This window comes from Camelina sativa, chromosome 15 (genome assembly GCF_030686135.1).
Source record: "Camelina sativa cultivar CO46 ecotype springtype chromosome 15, ASM3068613v1".
Lineage (NCBI taxonomy): Eukaryota > Viridiplantae > Streptophyta > Magnoliopsida > Brassicales > Brassicaceae > Camelina > Camelina sativa.
The window spans coordinates 6791005-6813866 of record NC_141894.1 but is presented as its reverse complement, the minus strand read 5'-3'; the positions used below and the strand labels follow the sequence as shown (position 1 = coordinate 6813866).

General features: G+C 35.7%; 4 protein-coding genes, 2 non-coding genes and 3 pseudogenes across 9 annotated transcripts; 7 read left to right on the top strand and 2 right to left on the bottom strand.

Annotated features, from left to right (window-relative positions):
* Positions 1 to 2814: 2814 nt before the first annotated feature.
* Positions 2815 to 5970, top strand: LOC104745790 (putative E3 ubiquitin-protein ligase ZFP1). The gene is made up of 6 exons (XM_010467139.2): positions 2815 to 3008; positions 3803 to 4552; positions 4636 to 4964; positions 5063 to 5161; positions 5280 to 5441; positions 5542 to 5970. The coding sequence occupies exons 2-6, from the start codon at positions 3826 to 3828 to the stop codon at positions 5731 to 5733; spliced, it is 1509 nt and encodes a 502-aa protein (XP_010465441.1). The 5' UTR covers positions 2815 to 3008; positions 3803 to 3825; the 3' UTR covers positions 5734 to 5970.
* A 25-nt stretch (positions 5971 to 5995) lies between these two features.
* Positions 5996 to 7155, bottom strand: LOC104745791 (ras-related protein RABA1g). Its single transcript, XM_010467140.3, has 2 exons — positions 6731 to 7155; positions 5996 to 6593 (listed from the first exon to the last, which is right to left on the bottom strand). Exons 1-2 carry the CDS (start codon positions 6949 to 6951, stop codon positions 6161 to 6163), a joined length of 654 nt encoding a protein of 217 aa, XP_010465442.1. The 5' UTR covers positions 6952 to 7155; the 3' UTR covers positions 5996 to 6160.
* Positions 7156 to 8398: 1243 nt separating this feature from the next.
* LOC109129077 (uncharacterized) lies at positions 8399 to 10002 on the top strand (annotated as a pseudogene).
* Positions 10003 to 10611: 609 nt separating this feature from the next.
* LOC147926325 (rRNA 2'-O-methyltransferase fibrillarin 1-like) lies at positions 10612 to 11763 on the top strand. Of its 2 annotated transcripts, XM_087486938.1 has the most exons (4): positions 10612 to 10736; positions 10815 to 10892; positions 10984 to 11115; positions 11498 to 11763. In XM_087486938.1, the coding sequence occupies exons 1-4, from the start codon at positions 10623 to 10625 to the stop codon at positions 11558 to 11560; spliced, it is 387 nt and encodes a 128-aa protein (XP_087343064.1). In that variant the 5' UTR covers positions 10612 to 10622; the 3' UTR covers positions 11561 to 11763. The 2 variants fall into 2 exon arrangements, with proteins under 2 accessions (XP_087343064.1, XP_087343063.1); XM_087486937.1 differs by lacking the exon at positions 11498 to 11763 and having other exon boundaries at positions 10984 to 11315.
* LOC147926326 (small nucleolar RNA snoR60) lies at positions 11206 to 11279 on the top strand. Its single transcript, XR_015583347.1, has one exon. It is a non-coding gene; the product is annotated as a small nucleolar RNA snoR60 (small nucleolar RNA).
* Positions 11764 to 12906: 1143 nt separating the features above from the next.
* On the top strand, positions 12907 to 12980 carry TRNAI-UAU (transfer RNA isoleucine (anticodon UAU)). Its single transcript has one exon. It is a non-coding gene; the product is annotated as a tRNA-Ile (tRNA).
* Positions 12981 to 13259: 279 nt separating this feature from the next.
* Positions 13260 to 14602, top strand: LOC104745788 (protein IQ-DOMAIN 10-like; annotated as a pseudogene). The gene is made up of 4 exons (XR_015581918.1): positions 13260 to 13499; positions 13568 to 13681; positions 13752 to 14093; positions 14202 to 14602. The product of XR_015581918.1 is annotated as a protein IQ-DOMAIN 10-like (transcript).
* Positions 14588 to 16192, top strand: LOC104745787 (protein S40-7 pseudogene; annotated as a pseudogene). The gene is made up of 2 exons (XR_015581919.1): positions 14588 to 14807; positions 15147 to 16192. The product of XR_015581919.1 is annotated as a protein S40-7 pseudogene (transcript).
* A 1189-nt stretch (positions 16193 to 17381) lies between these two features.
* LOC104745785 (transcription factor TCP4) lies at positions 17382 to 19874 on the bottom strand. Its single transcript, XM_010467135.3, has 2 exons — positions 17862 to 19874; positions 17382 to 17771 (listed from the first exon to the last, which is right to left on the bottom strand). Exon 1 carries the CDS (start codon positions 19200 to 19202, stop codon positions 17895 to 17897), a length of 1308 nt encoding a protein of 435 aa, XP_010465437.2. The 5' UTR covers positions 19203 to 19874; the 3' UTR covers positions 17382 to 17771; positions 17862 to 17894.
* Between the last annotated feature and the right edge of the window lie 2988 nt (positions 19875 to 22862).

Sequence of the window (22862 nt, the reverse complement as noted above, 5' to 3'; positions counted from 1 at the left end):
TTATCATCTTCTCCTGTTTGGGTGATGTTTAATAACACCCAAAGATCATTATACTTCGCGAGAGTAATGGATTCACAGTCGAACGTGTTTCTCTCGTTTCATAACAGCAGGGAACAGAGGTCTCAGAATCAAACGATGGGATTGGTAATGTCGTCGTCTCAATTTCGTTTTATCTTTCTCTTCCTGTGGAAGAGTTTTATTTCGACCCTAATCTGGTATCAGTCCAAGAGTTTTTGTGTCGGTTTCTTTCCGTCTATGAACGGTGTTTGTCGTTTCAATATAGAAACGTGTCACTATCAACATCAAAGGGGATATGCCTCTTATTTGGATCTATCCTATTTGAGAAAGGGAGATCCATTCTGGATTTGGGATCCAGGAATATGTGCTTGTGTTTTATACTCTTGGGGGATGGAACTATGGATGCTTGGCTTTGACTACAGTCGGACAATGATATTGTTTGATACTTTTGGATTTAGAGATATGTTCACTGGTTACAAAACAAAGGAATCAACATTAACTGGCGATGATGTTGATGGTTACTTCTTAAAGTCGACAATCTACCCATTGTTGGAAAAATTATGGGGTTCTTCACTAACTCAAGAGAATTTCATTTATGTATTTGGTCCGAGACGGAAGCGATGTTCTCAGCGAGTTTCATTACCCACCACCTTTTGATTTGGGTCTGCAATCTGGGTTTTCGACATAGGAATTGGCAAGATTAGGGTCAATAAAGAGGCTCAGGACAAACTAATGCTTGTTTGGGATATTTTCGAGAGGAAAACAAGGTCAGTATTTCTTAGAAAAACACTTATACGGACTAATTGGTATCAGATTGTTGACTGTTCAGAGCTATCAACGAAAGCAATGGGTTTTGTAATACGATGTGCATTTTGGTATTTCTACAAAGAAAAGTTAGACAAGCACAACTTTCGTATAAGAAGATTGATTACCAAGGAGGAAAATAACGGTTTTATTTGGCTGTTAGCGAGTAAGGCTTTAAAGAAAGCATCGTCAAATTCACTCTTTGTTTTTACCATCTTCAGTATATGGCGCATATTTCTGCTTATGTAATAATTTGCTTTTGAAGTTTCTGTAATGACCTTGTAAACTCATGTTGTTATCAATGAATGAATTTGTTTCGCCGGAAAAAAAAAAAGTAATTTGTGTTTTTTTTTTTGCAAATATCACTAGAATTTTACATAATTAATAATTTTAATTGGTTATCACTTTTGAAAATATAGTATCATTACTTTTTCTATTATAATAGTTTTCATAAAAATGTAAATGACATCAAATAACAAAACATATGATCATCTTTTATTTTCTAAAATATAGTAAACCAAAAATTTTGTACCGCGATGTATTGCATGTTAATTAGTATTCACATTTAGACCTATCAATTAAACTAAAGTGTGTTGGACGGATGCGACTACGGGTCTAAATATTTCAATAAAAATAAATATATTTTATATATATTACCGTATGATATTTTTCAGTGGGTTAAAAATCTTTAAATCCGTTGCGGGATGGATTTAGCGTGACGGGTTTGAACTATTAAACCAACACTAAAATTTTTAACTTATTTCTTATATTATATATTTATAACCATAGTTGGGGGTGAACTAAGTTACAAATTCTATTCATATTTATTATATGAACTACAAAATATACCAACACATGACAGAAAAATAAATATTATACCGCTCCAACTAAGATTTTAAAAATTGAAAAATATATATTAAAAACATAATATGATTAAATCGCCCCGCAGTGTACCGCGGGTTCAATCCTAGTATAGTAGTAATGTCCTTTCTTAACATAAACAGAGAGTGAAATGATTAATTGGGGGTAATTAGGTGACTTGGTGGTTCAACCAACAAAATAACTAGCACATGGGAAAGCAGAAGCACCTCCCCTATAAAATAAATATTCGCATCATATGTTACTTGCATCCTCGGATTCATTCAATTGTTCTGTTCCGACACACACAAAAAAAAAAAAAGAACTCATGACGCATGGAAGATACTATTATCTTGTGTAAGAAAACGTACATCTTTCTCTGATGGATTGATTCGAAAGATCACATTTTAACGTTTATGTGAAAAAAAAACTTAACTAATATTGTTCTCTCTTAATCTGTCGAGATACCACGACCACGTGTTGAGTTGGGATCTGATCGAACACTAGTTACATTTTGGAAATTAAAAAAAAAAACTGTAACTATTCTTACATAACTCACTGTTTTTTGCCATGTTGTTCCATATCAATCAGATCACTGATATATTATTGCATTAGTTCTTTAGCTCTCTGCCTAACTTTTTTGTTTGTCAACGACGTTGTCATCTTTTTTTTCTTTTTTTCTTTTTTGAAATCATCCTACTCCTATGTATATATGTTGATGAAAATTAAACGAGGTAGAGATTTTTTTGTTTATAACAAAAATTGGTTGGTTAGAGTAGAAAGCATATCTTATTCATTAGTTAAAAGGATATGCCAGTGACATGCTTGTTTTCTTGTTAAATTCAATTGGGCATGCTTTGGTACAAGACAAAAGCGATCCTGTTATTAAAAGTGGTAATTAGATGAGAATTTAAACTATTAAAGAGATTAATAGATTATTATGTTAAATTAAATACGACGTCGTTCTCATATTTAGGGATATTGATTATGATCTTTTTTTTTTTTTTTTACTTAAGAATAAAAAAAAAAAAAGTAATTGCAGTCAGAAACCTCAAAGAGAAGAAGAAACCAATGAAAAAAAAAGTAGTAAAATACTAAAATTAATAAAAAAATGAAAAAGGAAAGATAAATCCTAAGAGAATAATAAAAAAAATAAAAGAAAACAGAGAAGAAAGAGGAAAAAATAAATATAACCATCCGTCACCGTGTGAGGAAAATAAATTAGAAACTAAGAAAAAACCGACGTCTTCATCTTCATCATCTTCTCTCTCTCTCTCGCTCGTCCTTGTTGTTGTTGGATCTCCCTATCTCTCTCCCTGATTAATCAGGTACTTTATCTCTCTTATGATCATCATCACGATTCTTTATTAGCTTTTTGATTCTGAGTTTTTTTTTGGGTTAATTGTTTTTGCTGATTATCTTTTAGGAATTGTTTACGAGCTTTGCTGATGAATTGCATTGTTTATTGGGTTAGTCGAGATTTGGGTTTAATCTCTTTTGATCGTCTAGGTTGTTGTTTGTTTAATATTTTGTAACCCTCTGTGTTTGTGCTACATACCCTGTAGCAGCTTCCGATTATACGAAAATTCAAGTGTTTTTTTTTTTTTTTTTTTTTTTTTTTTGCTGAATTGTTTTCGATGCTTTGTTTCTTCAATCTTGATGCTAGGCAAGGTCAGGAGCTGAATTATATAAATCTCATGATATATTCCCTACTTCCTTCCTATAATTTCTTGTTTTTTTTTTTTTTTGGTTGTGAAATTGGGTTTGATCTGATTTTGGTTAGGCATGTCTGGCAAGTTGGCTTTGTCTTGTTTCCTCCTTAAAATTTAATATATAATACAAGACTCTTGTTTTTGTCACAAGAATGTTTGGTTTTGCCGAAACCACTGTTTGGTTCCTGTGAATGTTCTTCTTGCTTTCTGATTTGGGTTTGATCTCTGTTTCATATACTCTGCAATGTATTCTTGATGCTTGAATGTTCAATGTGCTTGTTTGCAAAGCACTAGCTAGAATGAGCTTGCGGTGTAATAACATCGGGTCTTTGCTGTCTTTATGGGTGAATTTTTTTACTTGTTCTTTCGCTGTGTACTGTTTGCTGATCTTTGTTTAATTCAACTACCAGGGAGTTTCTGCAACGAAGCAAATATGAGACGAAGAAATATGATGATTGGTTCAGACATGGAGCAGCATTCTCAAAGCTTTCTCGGTCATCCTGAACCTTGCTTTGGAACTAACTTCCTGTATCCAAACATCCCACCGGTGAACATTGCTCCTCATTTAGAAGCTCCTTCTCTGCAAGAACCTTACGACAACAACTCAATGTTCTACGGGCATCCACAGCAGTACCATCCTCAATGTGCTTCAAATCATGATTCTGCCATGTCAACCGCACCAAATTTCTATCCCCCTTACGTGAACTATGAAGCTCCACCGAGTTATCTCTCGTCTCATGGAAGCTATGGTGCAGTTGTTGGAGCTAATTCCGCTGAACATGAGAGAAATCCCCATTTTATGGATCAGGGATACAAAAGAAAGAGTTCTGAATTAATAATGCCTGGAAATTCTCAGTATCAACTAGCAGCTCCTTGTTCGTTCCCTCAATTGAATTCACAAGAGGCAGCACCTATCTCATTCCAACAGTTTGGTAGTTATCCACAACCACTAGATCAGGGAAGTTTCAGGAACAGAGAAGGAGCAGCTACAATGGATCCACTTCTCTCTCATGGCCATAACAACTTCATTCAAGGGAACTATGCAGCTCATCCTTTTGCACCTCTTGGCTCAGGCTGGTATGACCAACACTGTAACAGCAACAGATCTGATGGATCGTCTTCGCATTGGTCCCAAGTACCCGCTGCACCTTATATGCCTGGTACTATCTTTATTTGCAGCATTTAGATTTTTCATTTTGCAAGTTCTTGAAAATTTTATTCTTGTTCTTGAATGATCTCTTAGGTAACGTTGTTCCTGGATCCATAGACTCTGGTAATGTCTGCTTCCAAAGATACCATGAAACATCTAGTAGCAGAAACCCCACACCACCATCTGTATACCCAAGGAACCACTATATTAGCCATCACCCGGTACCTCTTCCTCCCATTGTATACCCTCACATGCCTTCAGCCTCATACACTGAAAATATGCATGCTACTTCATACACTCATATGGGACCCGTTCAATCAACCGGATTGAGGATAAACCAACAATATCCCCGAGAAGATTATGTGCCTGGAGCAATACTAAGACACCATGGTTTTCCTCACCTAAGAGCAATTCCCACAGATGTACTATCCTCTTGAGCACATTTGTCATCTTCTAGAGTCAGTTTGTTCAAAAGAGTGTTCACTTCCAATAATGGCTTTTTCTATGTTAATATGTTTAGGAAGTTGCACTTTGGGAGGCAGGAGAGTTCTACGATGATGATGATTATGTCGATGATCATCAAGCCATGCGCTTAGATATAGAGGACATGTCATATGAGGTTAGTCTTTTAGACCACATAATTCAAATGGTCCACGTTACTCTTTCACCATATAGCTATTTAATGAATTCATGTTGGTTTGTCTTATCTGATGACATTCAAAACCTGGATGGTGCAGGAGCTTCTTGCTTTGAGCGACCAGATTGGAACTGTGAAGACTGGCTTGTCGGAAGAAGATGTTAAGGATCTTCTGAAAAGAAAAACCTCATTAGCGACCAGAATCAACCTGGAAGAAGCTCCATCTACCGATCTAGAAAGCGATTCTTGCACAATATGCCAGGTAAGGACTGCATCCCCCAAAGCTTATGCAAACAGTCAAAGTTCACTTAGACTCTTATTAGTAGTAAAATTATCTTTTCTTAATAATGTGAAATTAACAGGAAAACTACAAACACAAAGATAAGATTGCAACGCTAGATTGCAAGCACGAGTACCACACAGAATGCTTGCAGAAGTGGTTGGTTATCAAGAACGTGTGCCCAATCTGTAAATCAGAGGCACTGGTCATGGAGAAGAAGAAGAAGCTACGGTTAAGTAGTATAGGAGAAGAGGTTACTACGGATTCAAACTAAGAGAGGTTGGTTACCCGTACGCAGATGGTTTTTTTAGACGTGCTTTTTTTTTATCTATTGGTTTTATAAGAGAGAGAGAAACAGAGTCAGGGTAAGTTTCCAACCCCAAATTCTGTAAATTTGTACTTTTGTGCACATAATTTGTGGTGACAGTCTAAAAGCTGAGATTGGCTTAGTGACTATAAAAAAACTGTACAGGCTTCTTTGGTTCTTCATTGCACATTTTGGTTGCTCCTCTTTTACATTCTTTATCTAAAACATCTTTTTGTTTATCAATTCTCGAATATGATTTTGTAGAAATAATTATAAGGATCTGAAAAACTTACACCAAAAGAAGCAACCAAAAGGAAAACACAAAGGAGTATTATCATCTGCATAATCTGCATATATCTTCCTAAGAAACAAAATAGCTGTGGATCGAGAGAGATCAACTAGAGCAGCATCCGACCTTCTTGACATCAGAAACATCGTCCTTAGACCCAACATTAATACTCTTTCCTTTAGGAACAGTAGCCGGATCATCTCCAATATCCAACGCTTTCTTGCTTGCCACACGGTATATTTGAGAAAGCACTTCAGTGAAAGCATTCTCCACGTTCAACGCTTCGAGTGCAGACGTCTCCATAAAAAATGTGTTCTCTCTCTCTGCAAAGGCTTTAGCATCTTCAGTAGTAACAGCTCTTAGGTGACGTAGATCAGCCTTGTTACCAACAAGCATGATCACAATGTTGGCATCTGTGTGGTCTCTAAGCTCCTTCAACCATCTCTCAACGTTCTCAAATGTAACATGTCGCGTAACATCATAGACAAGCAAAGCTCCAACAGCTCCTCTATAGTATGCGCTTGTGATTGCTCGGTATCTAAAAGTAACCATCACCAAACATATGTACATGAAAACTTTTTCACTAAGAAGCCCCCAAATGTGTCGATTAGGTTATAACACAATCAATCAAATTGGAAGAAGAGCGGAATTGAATTTAGAAATGGTTAATTATACCTCTCCTGACCGGCGGTGTCCCAAATCTGAGCCTTGACGATTTTTTCGTCGACATGAATGCTTCGGGTGGCGAATTCGACACCGATGGTGGATTTAGACTCGAGGCTGAACTCGTTGCGGGTGAATCGAGAGAGAAGGTTGGATTTGCCGACGCCGGAATCACCGATTAGTACCACCTTGTAGAGGAAATCGTAATCATCGTCAGCTCTGTACGCCGCCATTGTGTGAGAGAGAGAGGGTTTCTTCGATTAGAGAAGCAAGCAGCTCTTTTTTTGTTTCAGATTAACCCGGTGGGGTGGTAAGAAAACGTGTACTGACGGAACAGACGGAGGCAGAGATGAAACGCACAAAGAAGAGAAGAAGAAGACAGACAGAGAGAGAGATTTAAATGGATGAGAAAATTTGCGTAGATCTGCGTCTGGGTCGGGTCGGATTCGGATCCGGATCCGATTATTATCGAGTCGGATTTTTCGCAATGGTATTTGAAGTACATTTTTAAAACGGGTCAGGTCAAAATTGAAATATGGTCCATTCATTGATATCTTAACATTTTTAATTTGTATCATTAATAATAAATATTGTAATTAACAGATATCTTAATATTTATTGATATTCTAATAATTTAATTTGATATTATAACTTAAAACTGAAATTATTTAAAAATAAAATTTAATAATATATATTAAAATTAATAAAATTACTTATTCAGTTATTTTTAATAAAATATACATATTTATAATCCTTTGAGATTCAACACTTGCTTATTTAATAACTAATCTCCTACATCATTTTTATAAGTTGGTTACAAAATAGATTATAGATTAAATATAGTTTGGTAACAAAACAAAGTTATAGATTAATTGGTTAATCCGTGTGCTATATGAATATATTTAAGAATATCCCAAAGAATTTGCTATATAAATATATTTAAGAATATCCCAAAAAATCTTTTTAAAGAGAAAATATTCCAATGATTTATACAATTTCCAAAATAAAATCTTTAGTATTCCATGTATTGTTACAAAATATATACTGTTAGGCATAAAAATATACTGTTATGCGTCAAAAAGAATAAAATTTTGGCAATTATCGTGATTTCCGAGTTTGAAAATAAAATCTTACCTAAGCACGCGTCATACTAAAAAACTTTCACCAAACATGTTCAAAAATTAAAATAAAAAGAAACAACAAACATAACTATTTATCATACATAAAATTACAAAATTAACAATATAAAACTTACAAAATAAGTGTTTTTTTCAAGCCATCATAAAATATGATTTTATTGCATAATGTTTGATCCAAAATACCTTTTAAAAAAATCATATAAATTATATTTTATTCTAAAATTATAATAGAATTGCAACCCGTGATCTAGCACGGATACTAATCTAGTATTGTAAATATTTTGCAAATATAATAATATATATAAAACTTTGATATATTATTAAACACTATTATTTTACTATTATATATAAATATACAAACTATTGTGATTTTGAAAACAATTTTTCTTTTGTTCATAAACATAAGCCTAAAAACCTAATACCCTACTTTTCTTGATATTCTTCGGTGATTTTGATCTAAAAGGTAGTATTAATGTCGTTTAATTCTAGATTAGAGAGATCATAAACTGCGGTTTGGTTTTCCTAAATTTATTAATCTAATTTTTTGCTAGGTTTTGAAGAATATGACAAACAAAAACGAGATGATGCACAAGGAGGAGGAGAAAACGATGGTGCTGTGGCACATCAGCAGCTGTCCGATGGCCATGATCCTTGTCTGATCAGTCGGAGAATAGAATCGGCGTTGAAAAAGTCAGGCCAAATTGGTCTTAATGGGCATGGACACTTTTTGGATCATTGTCTATTTGGTCATGACCACTTTCCGCCCAAATAAAAAACTGTCCAAGCGGACACTAGACGGACCATTTGACACTTCTAAGGCCAATGGCGCTACCGCTCTGGTCCTTTCTTTATCACTGCCTTTGGCAACCTAACAGAGATCCCTGGTGACGATGACGTTCTGCGCAAGCTTTCTTCCACTGGAATCGCTCTTAAACATGGCTACGGTTAGTTACATAAAACAAATTATCTTCTTTCTTCTCTATGTATATTAGGGAGGATTTAGTCTAGATTAAACGTTACTTTGCTTTTTCTGAAACAGACGTTGGAAGGGGTTTGGTGGAGTGGACCGATGTGAATCCAGCTCCGGCTACTATAATGCTCATATCTGATTCTAAGGAACTGGAACCGTTAGCTCGTACGCTTTACGATTTAGAAAATCAGGGCTACAGAATTCTTTTGGCATATCCTCAACGAGCTCCAGCTCCCGACTGGCTCTGGCTTAGCTTTCTCAGTGGTGTTTCTAAAGAGTGGTTATGGAATAGCTTACTGTCAGGTCTTAACTTTGTCCCCTCTCTCTCCCTCTCTTTCTCTCACTTGATATAACCAGCAAAGCTGTTGTTCTCAACTAGTTCAGTTTGGATTCCCACATGCAGATGATGATGTTGATATGGGGGATGACAAACAGGAAAAAACAAGACTTGTTCTTCAGGAAAAGTGCAGTGAAACCAATGAATCTCCCTGGACTTGCTCAGTATGCGATTTTCCTGGCCAAAGCTTTGAATATTTCACCACGCATCTCAAGAGTGCGCAACATTCATATGCTGTAAGCATCTCTACCTCTCTTTGCTTCTAAATACATTTGTCACCTGTCTTACCCTTTTCAAAGTAAAATATAATGCCTCTGGTTGTCAAGCAGGAGTGGGACTTGGAGGCTAGTCATAACAATGTGGATCGACTAGACCCTGCTAAGATTCCCAAGGGTCAATCAAAGGCAAGTTTTATATTATCTTATCCCAAGTTGAGATTTCTAATTTCAGGAATTTCCCAATTGCACTTTCACAATTTACCAAATTTCTTCTGGATTTGGTTGTCAAGCAGGAGTGGTACTTGCTATATAATCAAGACGTGGCTCATCGTACTTCTCTTATAAACCAGAGGTCCGGTCCCTTTAAGCTTTTAAACATTGCTACCAATACCATGGTGCAGCAGAGTCAACCAAAGGCAAGTTTTAATATCTCAAGTATTTCTTTTTTTTACTTACGGTTGAGTTTAACTAGACCCCAGATGCGAAGAGGTACATATATAACATGCTTTTGATTTTGGATATACTGACTTTGGCTGATGCTTAAACATTGAAGGATACCTGAGAAGAGAAATACTGGAGAAGAAGCTGTAGATGAGAAGAACCCCGAATTATCGATCTAGATGGAGGGACGGACAGTACGAAATAAAACGAAGAAGAATGTGCTAAGACCATGTGCATCGACATCTACTTGGGCCGTCCCCCAGTATTTTTCTTTTAAAAATAAATCAAAAAAAGCCCAATAATGAAAAAACGTATCTTAAAGTGGGACGTTTTTCGTCCGTCTACTTGGACACGTGGAAGCTGGTAATTGGGAGAAATTTTGTGTAGGGTTAACACAAAACACTTTGTCGAGCCCATCTCCGTCTTCTTCTTCTTCTTCTTCCTCCTCTCTTTCACAGCACCTGCAGCTTTGAGTAACTCAGGTATTGATTGAATCTCTCTCTCTTTCCTTCACCATGAATGCTTCTTCAATATTCGTGTTTGGAGTACGTAGACAGAGTTTTGTGGTTTTGCTCTGTTTTTTTTATTAATCTTGAGAAAATTTTAAGTGAACGGATGCCAATTTTTGGTTAAGCAGAATCGTTGATTCGAATTTGGTATTGGATACATTCCAATTCGGATTAATTTGACCTACGGTTTGTGGGTTTGTGTTCTGATATGTTTGAGCTCAACCCTGATTGAAAAAATGTGTTCTTTATAATGTGAAATTCTGATTTCGGTTCATTCTCATTTGTGAATTATGAGAATGAATCTGCAGAACGAAGATGGAACTAAGGTTGAATACAGAGTTTGGAACCCTTTCCGTTCTAAGTTGGCAGCTGCTATTCTCGGTGGTGTTGATAACATCTGGATTGTAAGTAAATCTTATTGATGCTTCTGTTTGTGAGACTTGTTTCATATATTGATGTTTGTTATTTCCGTTTTGATGTAGAAACCTGGTGCTAAAGTTCTGTATCTTGGTGCTGCTTCTGGAACCACAGTCTCCCATGTCTCTGATCTTGTTGGCCCTGTAAGTAAAAACTCATCTTTTATGTAGTAGATTATCAGACTTTAGAGGTGTAGTAGAGTTTCTTATATATCTTGGATTTGTGATCTGGTAGGAGGAATGTGTGTACGCAAAGAAGAGAACTAATGTTATCCCAATCATTGAGGATGCTAGACACCCTGCTAAGTACAAAATGCTTGTAGGAATGGTTGATGTTATCTTCTCTAATGATGCTCAGCCAGATCAGGTTTGGTTCTTTTGTATATCTAACAGTGAATGTCTAGCTTTACCAAATAGCATTATGTTTGCCCTTTGCTTAAAAATGGTGTTTTGATAATGGCATATGATGATTCTTACTTGGATTCCCCTTCAGATCATTATGGGTGATGCAAACTCCAAGTTTCTGATGCTTAAGAATATCTTGTTTCGTTTTTTTGGTTTTTGACTTAGTAACCAAAGTAAAAGCCTTAACCTACTATGGAATTTATTTTCTACAATCTCTTTTTCTAATCAAGTACCATCTTAAATTTTAAAATCAGTCTTTATTTCTCGGTTTTGGTTTTTTGGATGTATAACCTAGTTGCCATGAGTTGTCTTACAAAGTTGTGAATTATGAGACGTTGCTACAGGTACTACAACGTCTCGTCTTCTTCTTGGTCCTATTGGTTTTCATCACAATACGGGTTATGTGAACATGTTGGTACAGAGAGCTGGAGATCGCTTTAACGATCTTTTCGTTTTCCCCATTGTTTTCAAAGCTTGTGCTAAGCTCTCGTGGCTGTTTCAAGGTAAGTGTATCCAAGGGAGTTTGTTGAAGAGAGGGTTTGAGTCTTTTGTTTCTGTGGGGAACTCGATTGCTGACTTTTACATGAAATGTGGAGTTTGTTGAAGAGAGGGTTTGTACATAGCCAAAGTTACAATTTTAAACTTTCAAAATATTATTATTTTATTCAAGGGACCAAATACAAATAGACACACACCAATGCTTATACTAAAAATAAGAAACTTTCAAAATAATACTATTAAATTTGAGGGACCGAAAATTGTCCCAACCGATGCCCATGCTCTAAGGGGAGTTATACGTTTGGGGTTATGTGTAAGGAGTTGGACAAGAAGGGCCTTTTGGTGAAAAAAAACTAACAATAATCATTTGTGACATTTAAGATTAAATTTCGGAGCATTATTATTGAGTAAGTTTTTTTTTTTAAATGCTCTTTTGAAAACATACATACTTTGGTTTCGTCACAAAGAATTTTAATCTACACACTAGTTTTTAACCTCTTAACATTCAAAATGGTATCTGTACATTACATATATATATTGACCAACAAAAAAAAGAGTCCATATTAAATTGATAGTCTGAGAAACTCATGAAAATACTAAACAATATTTTACATGTTGAACTGTCCCATACTTTCGGATTTCGGTGTTCGTAACACACCTAGCTAAGACATATAAATCGTCGTGGTGTCTAAATACCACATGATGAAAATTGTATTCTCGAAATAATCCACCAACAAAAGAGCTCTTGGAACGGATGGAATCGAGAGACAAGAGACTATACGGATTTATCGATTTGATATATGTATGTAGTTTTTTCCAAACAAATTTTGAAACTAATTAAAGGATATTTGCCTTTTTAAAACGTCAATGTAAAGCCTATATAGTCTATAGAACTATGTCAATAAAGGTTGTATCATCACAGATAGATCGTGATTTAGTTAGAGTGTAGTGTTAAGTATTTTTCCATTCTTACATAATGAGTTAATATTGTGTCTATAAAGACTATATAATACATGATATTTTCTGAGATTAAGAAAAGCACAATACAAATTCAAATTTGAAATTTTATTTGGATGCAAGAATTTGGGAATAGTGTTTAAATTCATTGGTTGCTAAAAAATATTGTTTTTTTTTTTTTGTATGTTTGAATTACAATTATCAACAATTACGAGAGTGGTTGGAATTTTGTGAGATATACATAAGAAAAAATTATACAAAACAGAGAAATAAAAGTATGGAACAAATCTAATAAGTTGGTCCCGTAGCTCAGTTGGTTAGAGCGTTGGTCTTATGAGCCGAAGGTCGCGGGTTCGAGCCCCGCCGGGACCAATATTAGGGAAAAAATTCATTAATTTTATTTTGCGAATCAATCCTTCATTTCTATGAGTCTCATCAATCTTGGCCTAAATAATTAAAATGATCAGAAATAGCCCCCACCTTGAATTTGAAGAAAAGATCAAACAACACCTTTCTCCATTGGTTGAAATGTCAGTCACCAATATGGGCTTATTCACCACCACAGAGAGAGCGAAGCTTCAACTCTCCTTCTCTTCTCTTTCTCTCTCATTTACTTACAAACCACTCAACATTAAACCTTCTTGTGCCTTCAAACAAAGAACACATTATAATCTCATATATCTCTTTCAACATATATATATACAAAAATCTGGTTTAAATATTCAGTCAGATTATGTGATAATCTTGTTTAATAAAATGTTCTGCTAGCTCCTACCTGATCAGAATCTCTTGCCTTTATACTGATTATCTACTGTCATGGGATCTGGATGGTTGCTCCGCTCTATCACCTGTCTAAACGGACCAAAGAAGACCAAACCAAATCAAGGCAACGTTAGTATAAACTATGTTTCATTATTTTCCTTTCTTGTCCTAAATGACTTCAAACATGTTATCTCTAGGTACATTCTGAAACATCAAACCGTGTCAAACCGGTTGGATCAAGCTCTGCTTCCACCACGCTCACTAGAGAAGTCGCTGTTATTCGCATTCAAAAGGCTTTTCGAGCATTCAAGGTTCGTCATTTTCCACTATCTGAAAATTCTGATTCATCGCTTCACTTTTTTTTTTTAATCTGATCTGCAGGCGAGGAAAAGACTATGCAGCTTGATGAGCGCGAGGAGATTTAACTCGCTGATCCAAGGCCATAAACTGAGTAACCAAACTTCAACTGCACTCAATGTGATGCATACTTGGTGCGATATACAGAGTCAGATCAGAGAAAGACGTTTGTATATGGTGACACAAGGTAGACTCGAGAACAAAAGATTGGAGAATCGGTTGAAGCTGGAGATCAAGCTTCAAGAGCTAGAAGTTGAATGGTGTGGAGGTTCCGAAACAATGGAGGAGATTCTAGCAAAGATCCAACAGAAAGAAGAAGCTACGGTGAAGCGTGAACGAGCAATGGCTTATGCTTTCTCTCATCAGGTCAATGAAACTGAGACTTCAACTTAACATTGGTCCGTTGGTAGGTTTGTAACTTAGATAACTTGTAGCTCAAGTAAATTTCTTGTTTTTTGTATTTTTTTTTTGCAGTGGAGGGCTAATGCTACACAGTATCTAGGTCAAGCTTCATTTAACCTAGGTAAAGACAGCTGGGGATGGAGTTGGAAAGAACGGTGGATTGCAGCTCGACCTTGGGAGATTAGGGCTCAATGCCACGTCAGTAAACCGATCAAATCAGCTAAAAACCGGAAAAATTAGCACCCAATGGGACAAAGACCTCCACTAAACCGGGTTTGCCAAACACCAAGGAAGTCAAAATTTCCAAAAAGCCTGGTTCCGGATGAGTTTGATTAAACCGGTTTATGTTTCACATATCAAAATTGTCTGGTTTGATTTTTTAATGGTTTGTTTTTTCTATAAAATTGGTGGTTTCTTTTTGTATACACAAAACAAAACTCTTTTCCTAGTATTTATTAAACCAAGTTCTTTTACATTTTAGTCTAATTTGGGCCTACTCTATTGGGCTTTAATGTTACACAAACGGCGACGTATTGTAAGGATGCCAAATTATAGAAAAATGTCATTCAGGTCTTCTCTTCTGTCTCTCTCTCTCTCGCTGAACATTTTAAGATCGCTTAGCTGGTTCGTTCGTGCATCTGATTTGCTGCTGTCTTAATTTTTCTTCCAAGAGTTGAGGTAAATTTTGATTCCTTTCTTTTTTCGATTCTGAATCTTCTTCTTCTTATGGTTGCTTAAATGAATCTTGGTTAAAATTGGATCGACCTTTCGTATTTTGCTGCAATTTCAATTGATTCTGGAAGAAGAAGAAGAAGAAAAAAAAACGACCTAATCATCTTTGTTCACGTGAAAGGTTTTGAATTTATTGTGGTTATGATTGAGAGAAGAGTTCATATTTGATTGAAAACGACCCTTGGTTGTTTCTTTATTTTACCCAGAAATTGAAAAGTTCGAAACTTTTTTTCTGTTTTTCACATGAGTCGATCTAACTTCCAAACTCTACACTTTAATTCTCAGGTGTTTTAAAAATCTAATCTTTCTTTGGTGGGTGAGGTGAAGAGACTCTGATTCACAGATCTCAAAAGAGTTTTTTTATAAAGAAAATGAACAGAAACACAAGAATCGATATCCCTTCACCATCTTTAGCAGCCACAGTCTCCGCCTCTGCAGACGGTGAGTTTAATGAAGACGACATCTTTGCAATCGACATATCTCACGCGCCTCCTCCTCGTCATTCTCCCGTGTCGTCTCCGTCGCAGCAGCATCTTCATCATCATCCTGCTCGTCAGCTTCAGAGGAGCAAGAGCGGTTTGAAAAACGTTGAAGCTTCTGGTATCCTTGCGGCTCTTCCTGAATCCTCTGGAAACAGCAGTTACTTGAGTCATGTCTTTCACCACAAGCCTGCTGCTGTTCTCTCCACTTCTGTCTCCTCCACTGTTTCTTCATCGTCTTCTTCAGGTGGTGGTGGTGGTGCTTCAGCTGCTTCTTCGTCTTCGTCTCGAGCTATCCCATCCGCTCCTAAACCTCCTCAAGAGAGGCTTCCGTTTGCAGCTTCTTTTATAGGTGGTGGTGGTGGTGGGAAGTATCCTCAGTCAGCTCCTGTTCAAGTGCCGTTAATGTCTTCGGCTATGATGAATCGCCATAAGAAGGAGTTTAAGCTGACTGATGTGGTGGATGATGATGAGGAGGAAGAAGAAGGCGAAATGCTTCCGCCTCACGAGATTGTAGCTCGGTCTTTGGCTCAGTCTTCATTGTTATCTTGCTCGGTGCTTGAAGGAGCAGGAAGGACACTTAAAGGGAGAGATCTCAGGCAGGTAAGGAATGCTGTTTTCAGAAGAACCGGTTTCATAGATTGAGTTTTTTCTTTTTTCTTTCTTTACTATTCAGAAAGACCATTCTTTAATTTGTTATCCCAATTGATGAACTTCTTTATCCCCTTATTTGGCCACTGAATCTTGTCAATGTGTATTGTTCATATATGTTGTCTACATTAGACGATTTGTTACTTTCATATCAAAGAGATTGATGTGATTGCACATGTTTATAGTTGCTTTCATGCTTCACATGTTGATGTTTGGTGACAGAGATGGTTAGAGTTGTTTTGAGGTTTAAAGTTTAACATTTATATGCAAGCCCTTAATGACAGTCTCTGAAGAAAGTTCTTGCATTATTCGAGCCATGAAAGTTATTTATATATGGCTCGTTGAGGTTGACACTGATAATATGATCTAAATTGATTAATCTTTAAAGAGAAATGATCACCTTTTGAGCTTTAATTGTGTTTCTTTTTGCAATACTGTATTTGGCTATTTGCTCCTTTCAAATTGGTATTCATGCAATTTATTTATGGACTTGTCTAGAGCCTAAAAGGCTGTGACTTTTTTTTTTTAACTTGGATCTTTTGAATAAAGTAGTGAGATCTCTTACAAGAGTGAGAGAGGGGACCATTCTTAAAGCGACAGCTCTTTTAACAATTTTGGTTCCATCTTCTTCAAAATCCATCCCCAACCCATAAGATATTTTTAGGTTTAATGAGAAACAACGTTATTTCAGAATAAATGGATAGATTAGATATGAACTTCGAGAGTCATGCTCATTAGACCTTAAATTGAAGAAGATTCCCTTTCTAACGTACTTTATGACATCGCAACACATTGATCTGGTGTGTTCTTATTACATCACATGAAAAGGTGTTGCTTTTTCAATCAAAAGGTAAAGTAAAATATTATTTGTAAGGCAAAATACGCATGCATTTAGACCCCAAGTATTTGACTAACTTGCAATGATCCAATATTATTATTGTCTAAAGAGAAGATTGACTAGTTTTATTTATCAACTTCCTTCATTTAGACCAACATGGGTGGCTCTCTACACCTATCTCATGTCCCCATTCTTTTACTCATCAAAGACAACATCACATTCAAGTTTGGTGGATCTCCTCCTACCACTAAAGTAGGTGAGAGAGAACAATTATTGACATCAGACATAGAATAACAATCATATTTTTACTCTTGTGAGGAAAGTTTTCACTTGTAATTTAAGGGAACTGGCTAAACCCTCCTGATGTTCCAGAAGAAGAAACAATTCAAAACTTACTGTTCATGGAAAATGACCAACTTAATATCTATTGGGACCAAAGGTTTACGTTTTGAGAGAAAGAAATAGGAATCAACACCCTGGCTCATCCTTGTTTAATAACAAGGATCTATCTTGAACAGAGCATTTACCTATTTGATCAGGAAAGCAGTAAAAAGTGAAAGTTTAAGACTTTATTAGAAGAACATCCATGGGAGTTACACAACAAGAACAGGGGAACTGCAATTTCTCAAGTATCTAGGTTACTGCAGTAACAAGAGGATGATGATGATACAAAAACATAACACAACAAGAAGCAAACCTTGGAATCTAACCATAACTGAGCTACAAAAGATGAAAAATTACAAATGGCAAGGTCAGGATATCGGAAGAAGAAGTCGAAGAACCTAAAATTGTGGGTTACACACTTGTTGTCCATCTTCTTCTTCTTCTTCTCTATTATCCTTTCCTTGCTTTTCAGGCCATTGAATCACACTAACCGAGAACGCCTTCCCTGTTCCGAACAATCTAAGTCAAGCTTCAATGTGCATGAAAGCTTGACAAGCCCTGCAAAATGGTTTTTTAATAAGTTCAATGACCAAACAACTACACAAGTACTGAATTTGATGAATAAAAAGGACAGAACTTGGGATGAACCTGGAATGAGAGAGAGGATTAGTTTTCACTTGTTCAATGGCGAGAAATAGAGGAAGCAGAGGACGGCTTGTGAGTGAGACCGTCGTGCTGCTCCTCTTCTTGTCCCTGAAACCGTGCTGGTATGCGAAAACCGGAAGAGAATTCACCGGAGGGAAATCCAATACCGGGGATTGCTGATTGGTGAACCGGCGGAGGAAGGTGGTGGTTGAGATCGTCGGTGGAGATGGATTGATGATGATGTTGGTGAGGATCAAACCAAGCACGGATCATAGGACTGTAACTGGACTGAAGGGGACCCCTCTGAGAATAAAGCTGTTGGCTTTGGCCAAGAACTGGCTGAAACGACGTCGTCGATGAAGAAGGAGGAGGAGGAGGAGCGAACATAAACCCTCCTCCGTTTCCTGTATCGGTTGCTCCGCCACCGCCGCTGTTCCAAGCCACTAGTCTCTGAATCCTTCCGAATTCTGATGACTGCTGCTCCCAACTCACCGAATTCGATGTGTCAAACCCTAACGGATTGCTCTGTCCGTACAACAGAACAGGTTCGGAGGCGGAAGCAGAGGTATGGTGGTTGTGGTTGTGGTTATGGTGGTGGAGAAGCGACGGTGGACCATCCGGAAACGAATGCAGCGAGAGACGGAGATCTTGGTTTTGGCTATTAGTTCGAGAAAGCAAATCCGGTGGATGCTGATGATGATGGTAGTTGTGCATAAGCTGATGATGATGATGATTCGGAGGAGCCTCCGTTGAAGAACCAACCACCGGAAAAAACGACTTTATAGTGTCAGCTATCGAATCTGAATCCATAGACGGCGGGAGAAAACTCGACTCGTTGTTACTCGGATGCTCTGTTCCTCCTCCTCCGTCGAATCCAACAACACCGAACTGAAGCTGTTGCTGTTGCTGTTGCTGCGGCGGAGGAGACGGCGAGATTTGGGTTTTGGCGGTGGTTCGTCTGGGTTTAGCGTTGGCAGCGGCGAGGCGAATAGCATCGGCGGGATTCCACGGAGGAAGCTCAGCGAGCTCGTCGATGGAAGACTTAGCCTTTTTGATAAGCCAATCAACGGCTTTGCTAGGACGGTCGAAGCCAAGCCTGTCTTGAACATCGTAGAACTGAATCGCCGTGTGAGCAGAGAGCCTCACGCGCCGGTCACGTGGTCCTTTGGCCGTGCAGACTTTGCTGTGCCGATCTTTTCTTCCAGTGGACCGAACAATGTGACCACCTTGAACCTCAACAATCTCGCCGCATCCGCCGTCGGCGGAATCCGACGTAGCGCGGTGTCTCATTGAAGAAGAAGGAGGAGGACGCGGTGCTGGCGGGTGGAGGAATTCGTCTGACATTGATTGAGCATATTGAGGAAGCTCAGAGTCTTCTTCTTCTTCGTCGAGGCGGCGGCGGCGGCGACGGTTAGAGGGTGAGGAATCCAGAGTAACTCAAAAAGGATGTAACTCCCGCATACTTGCTCACAAACCTCACCTTTAAGAAAAAAAACCCTAACCCTAATAAAAAACAGAGAAGGATTGAGCTCTAAACAATCCTAAGAGGGAAAGAAAGAAAGAAGAAGAAGAGGTTTAATGCAAAATTGGAGACTAACCCATATCTGAAAAAAAACTCTCTTTTTTTTTTGTTTTTTGGCTAATGCTTAGTGAAAAAGGTCTCTCTTCTCTTGTTTGGTGTCTCTCAAGTAGTTAATAGAAAGAAAACGCAAGAAGGAGACCAAAGAGATGAAGCAAGCGATGTGAGAGAGAAGAGAAGGAAAGGGAGATGTGTAAATTGACCAATCAAGACAAAAAAAAACCAGAGAAAGCTTTTTTTCTTTTTTTTTTCTTGGGAAAATGTTTAAAAAGAAGAGATATGATGGTAATTAAAAAAAAAAAAAAAAAAAAAAAAAAAGAGTAAAAATAGAGAAGAAGAAGAAGAAGAGGAGAGAGTGTTGTTTGAAGTGTGGGTTTGATGATGATGACGCAACTGGGTAAGTTGACAGTGTTTCTTCTTTTTTTATTTTTCCTCTCATTAAAGAATCTCACATCTCTCTTCCCACATTCAATTCTTTCTATTTTTATTTTTATTTTTATTTACTTTCTTTCTTTTTTGGGCAAGCAAAGCTGACTCGTTTATTTTTATAATTCTAAACAATGTTTAATGTAATATGTAGATATAACTATGTAAAAACTTCAAAATACAACCAAATAATGTACATAGTTAGCATACATATAAAATGAATTGCAGGGTGCAAACAAACAAAAAATGTCAGAAAAATAATACTACTCCATTAGGCTCTTAAAAGTCGTCTTTTCCAAAACCAAATTTGTTTCCCAAAATAAAAATTTTAAAAGAGTGTGTGCGTTTATGCAAATTATTATGTTATTTTCTAATATAATATATTCAACAGATTAATTTAGTGTTATTTTATAGTATACACTAAGAATTACTAAGATGTGTTGTAAACTTAAACCATCAAATATACGGGGTGTTATCTTATGTTTCGTCAGAGATACTTATTCGATATGAAAGAAAAAAAAAAAAGAATAGGGATTCTTTTGGTGGATATGTTCACATAATCACACATGTCTTAATTTGCACATATGATAGAAGGAAGGATGAAATTATATTTACCTAAATAAGATATAGGGATATCGTGTCAAGTTTTGTCATATTGTTACAGTTCACATAAATTCAAATAGTAACACAATGTTATTACTACAAGCCATCAAACTCTATCTACACATCAATTTAAAAAAACAAAACGCAAAAAATTATATATCATCAGCGCAAGCGCATCATAATCGGGGACTTGTTACAAAGTTGAAACTACTGGATGGAACTAGCTTAGCTAGCTATAGTAGTACTTTTTATTTTCAAGTTTCCAAATTCAATAAATGAATAAATACCCTCACAAAAAACTTATGGTGTAAGCTGGGTCAAGGTTCAATTCAACCTTTTTTGCTTCTCAGTTTCTTTCCTTTTAAGGGTTGACCCATTACATTACTATGGAAAAATACATAAAGCTTTATTGATGCTCCACTCTTCTCTCCACCTTTTTGTTGTAAGAATCTCAATAGTTAATAAAGCAGATTTTTATTCCGGAAAATCGAACTCGATCATAGAAGAATATAATACTACAAGTTAACAGTATGTACAATTAGGGTTCTTTATATAATTCCTTATATAATAAAATGGAAGTATACAACTTTTTTTTATAGACTATATAATTTTAATAAGTTAGTTACAAAATAGGTTATATAGATTAAATATAGGTTGGTTACAAAAAAGTTATATATTAATTAATTAATCAGTGGGCTATACAAATACACTTAAAAATATTCTAAAGAATCTTCTTAAAGAGAATATTCCAATAATTGATATAATTTTCAAAATAAAATATTTAGTATTTCATTTATGGTTACAAAATATATACTGTTAGGCATAAAAATATATATTATTAAACATAAAAGGACTAAAATCTTGACAACTTATTACACTTAATCGTGATTTCCGAAATCTTATTGTGCAGTTAAAAATAAAATTTTATCTAAGCACGAGTCATATTAAAAAACTTTCACCAAACATGTTTGAAAATTACAATTAAAACAAACAACAAACATAACAATTTCTCATATATAAGGTTATAAAATTAACAATATACTTACAATATATGTATTTTTTTCAAGCCTTCATATTTACCATATGACTTTATTGCATAATGTTTTATCTAAAAAAAACTTTTTAAAACAATCATATAAATTATATTTTATTCTAAAATTATAATATAAATAAAAAGAATTTTAAACTATACTCTAGCACGGATCCAAATCTAGTTAGTCTATAACTTAAGATTTTATTTCTCTTATTACCTTTTCTTCTTTTAGGGGGGTGTATTCAAACCATGATTTTAGAGAATTTGATGGGATTTAGGAAATTTAGAATTTTGATAGATTTTAGTGAAGTTCATATGATTTTCTGTAAAATTCTTTCAAATCCCACCTAAAACCATGAGATTTGTATTTCTGTATTTTTAACTAAACAAATCCTCCAGAATACTCCAAAATCCTAAAAGTTATTAAAATCCTAATCCACAAAACTGTTTTGAATAAAAGTGGATTTTAAAGTAGATTTTTAAATCATCAGTTCAATAACAAGAGATTTTAATGGATTTTAAAGTAGATTTTTAAATCATCAGTTCAATAACAGTGACATTTAATAGACTTTTTAAAATCCATGATTGAATAACATAGAATTTGTAAATTTCACACAAATCACTTAAAATACCAAGTTGAATACATTTGAAAAAACTCTTGCCTTACATTCCATAAACTAATAAACAAAATGTGATCCTCGTTATTCTATTTGACTTGACGAAGTAATTGTTTTCACCGTATCGTGCATATCACCCAAATTCATATTGAAAAGGTATTTTGAAATCAGAGAATATAAGAACGTATAAATAAACTAATAAAGTGGAGCAAAAAGACAATCTAAGCTTCAACGAAAATATTTCTAAGATCTTGAGAATTTCTCAAGCTCAAAAATAATAATTGGTGGGACTCTATAATGCTTCTTGAATCCCAAACCAATTAACTATAATAACTCAGACAACTAATTCCATGTATGGAATATATTGTGGTTATAATATATGTATGTACCACAAAATAACTCCAGATTGGTGAAACACGAATAAATACAACAAACCTGTATTATTATTGTTCACACAATTTGTAGCATATATATATAGTACTCTTTAAAGAAAAGAGAAAGTTGTAGCATATGCATATTAAACTTAAACACACGTACGGTAAGCTAACATAAAAAACTTGACGCAAAGGATTATATCATTTACATTAAACTATAGTACTATTTGTTTTAGTTGGGAAAATATACTATTATACAGCATCATTACTTGATAGTTTTAAACTATTTCATCTATATTTTATAAATAATTTAACCACCTACTTTAATGGAATAATAAATAGGAAAGTGACATATATTAGCACTATATAAAA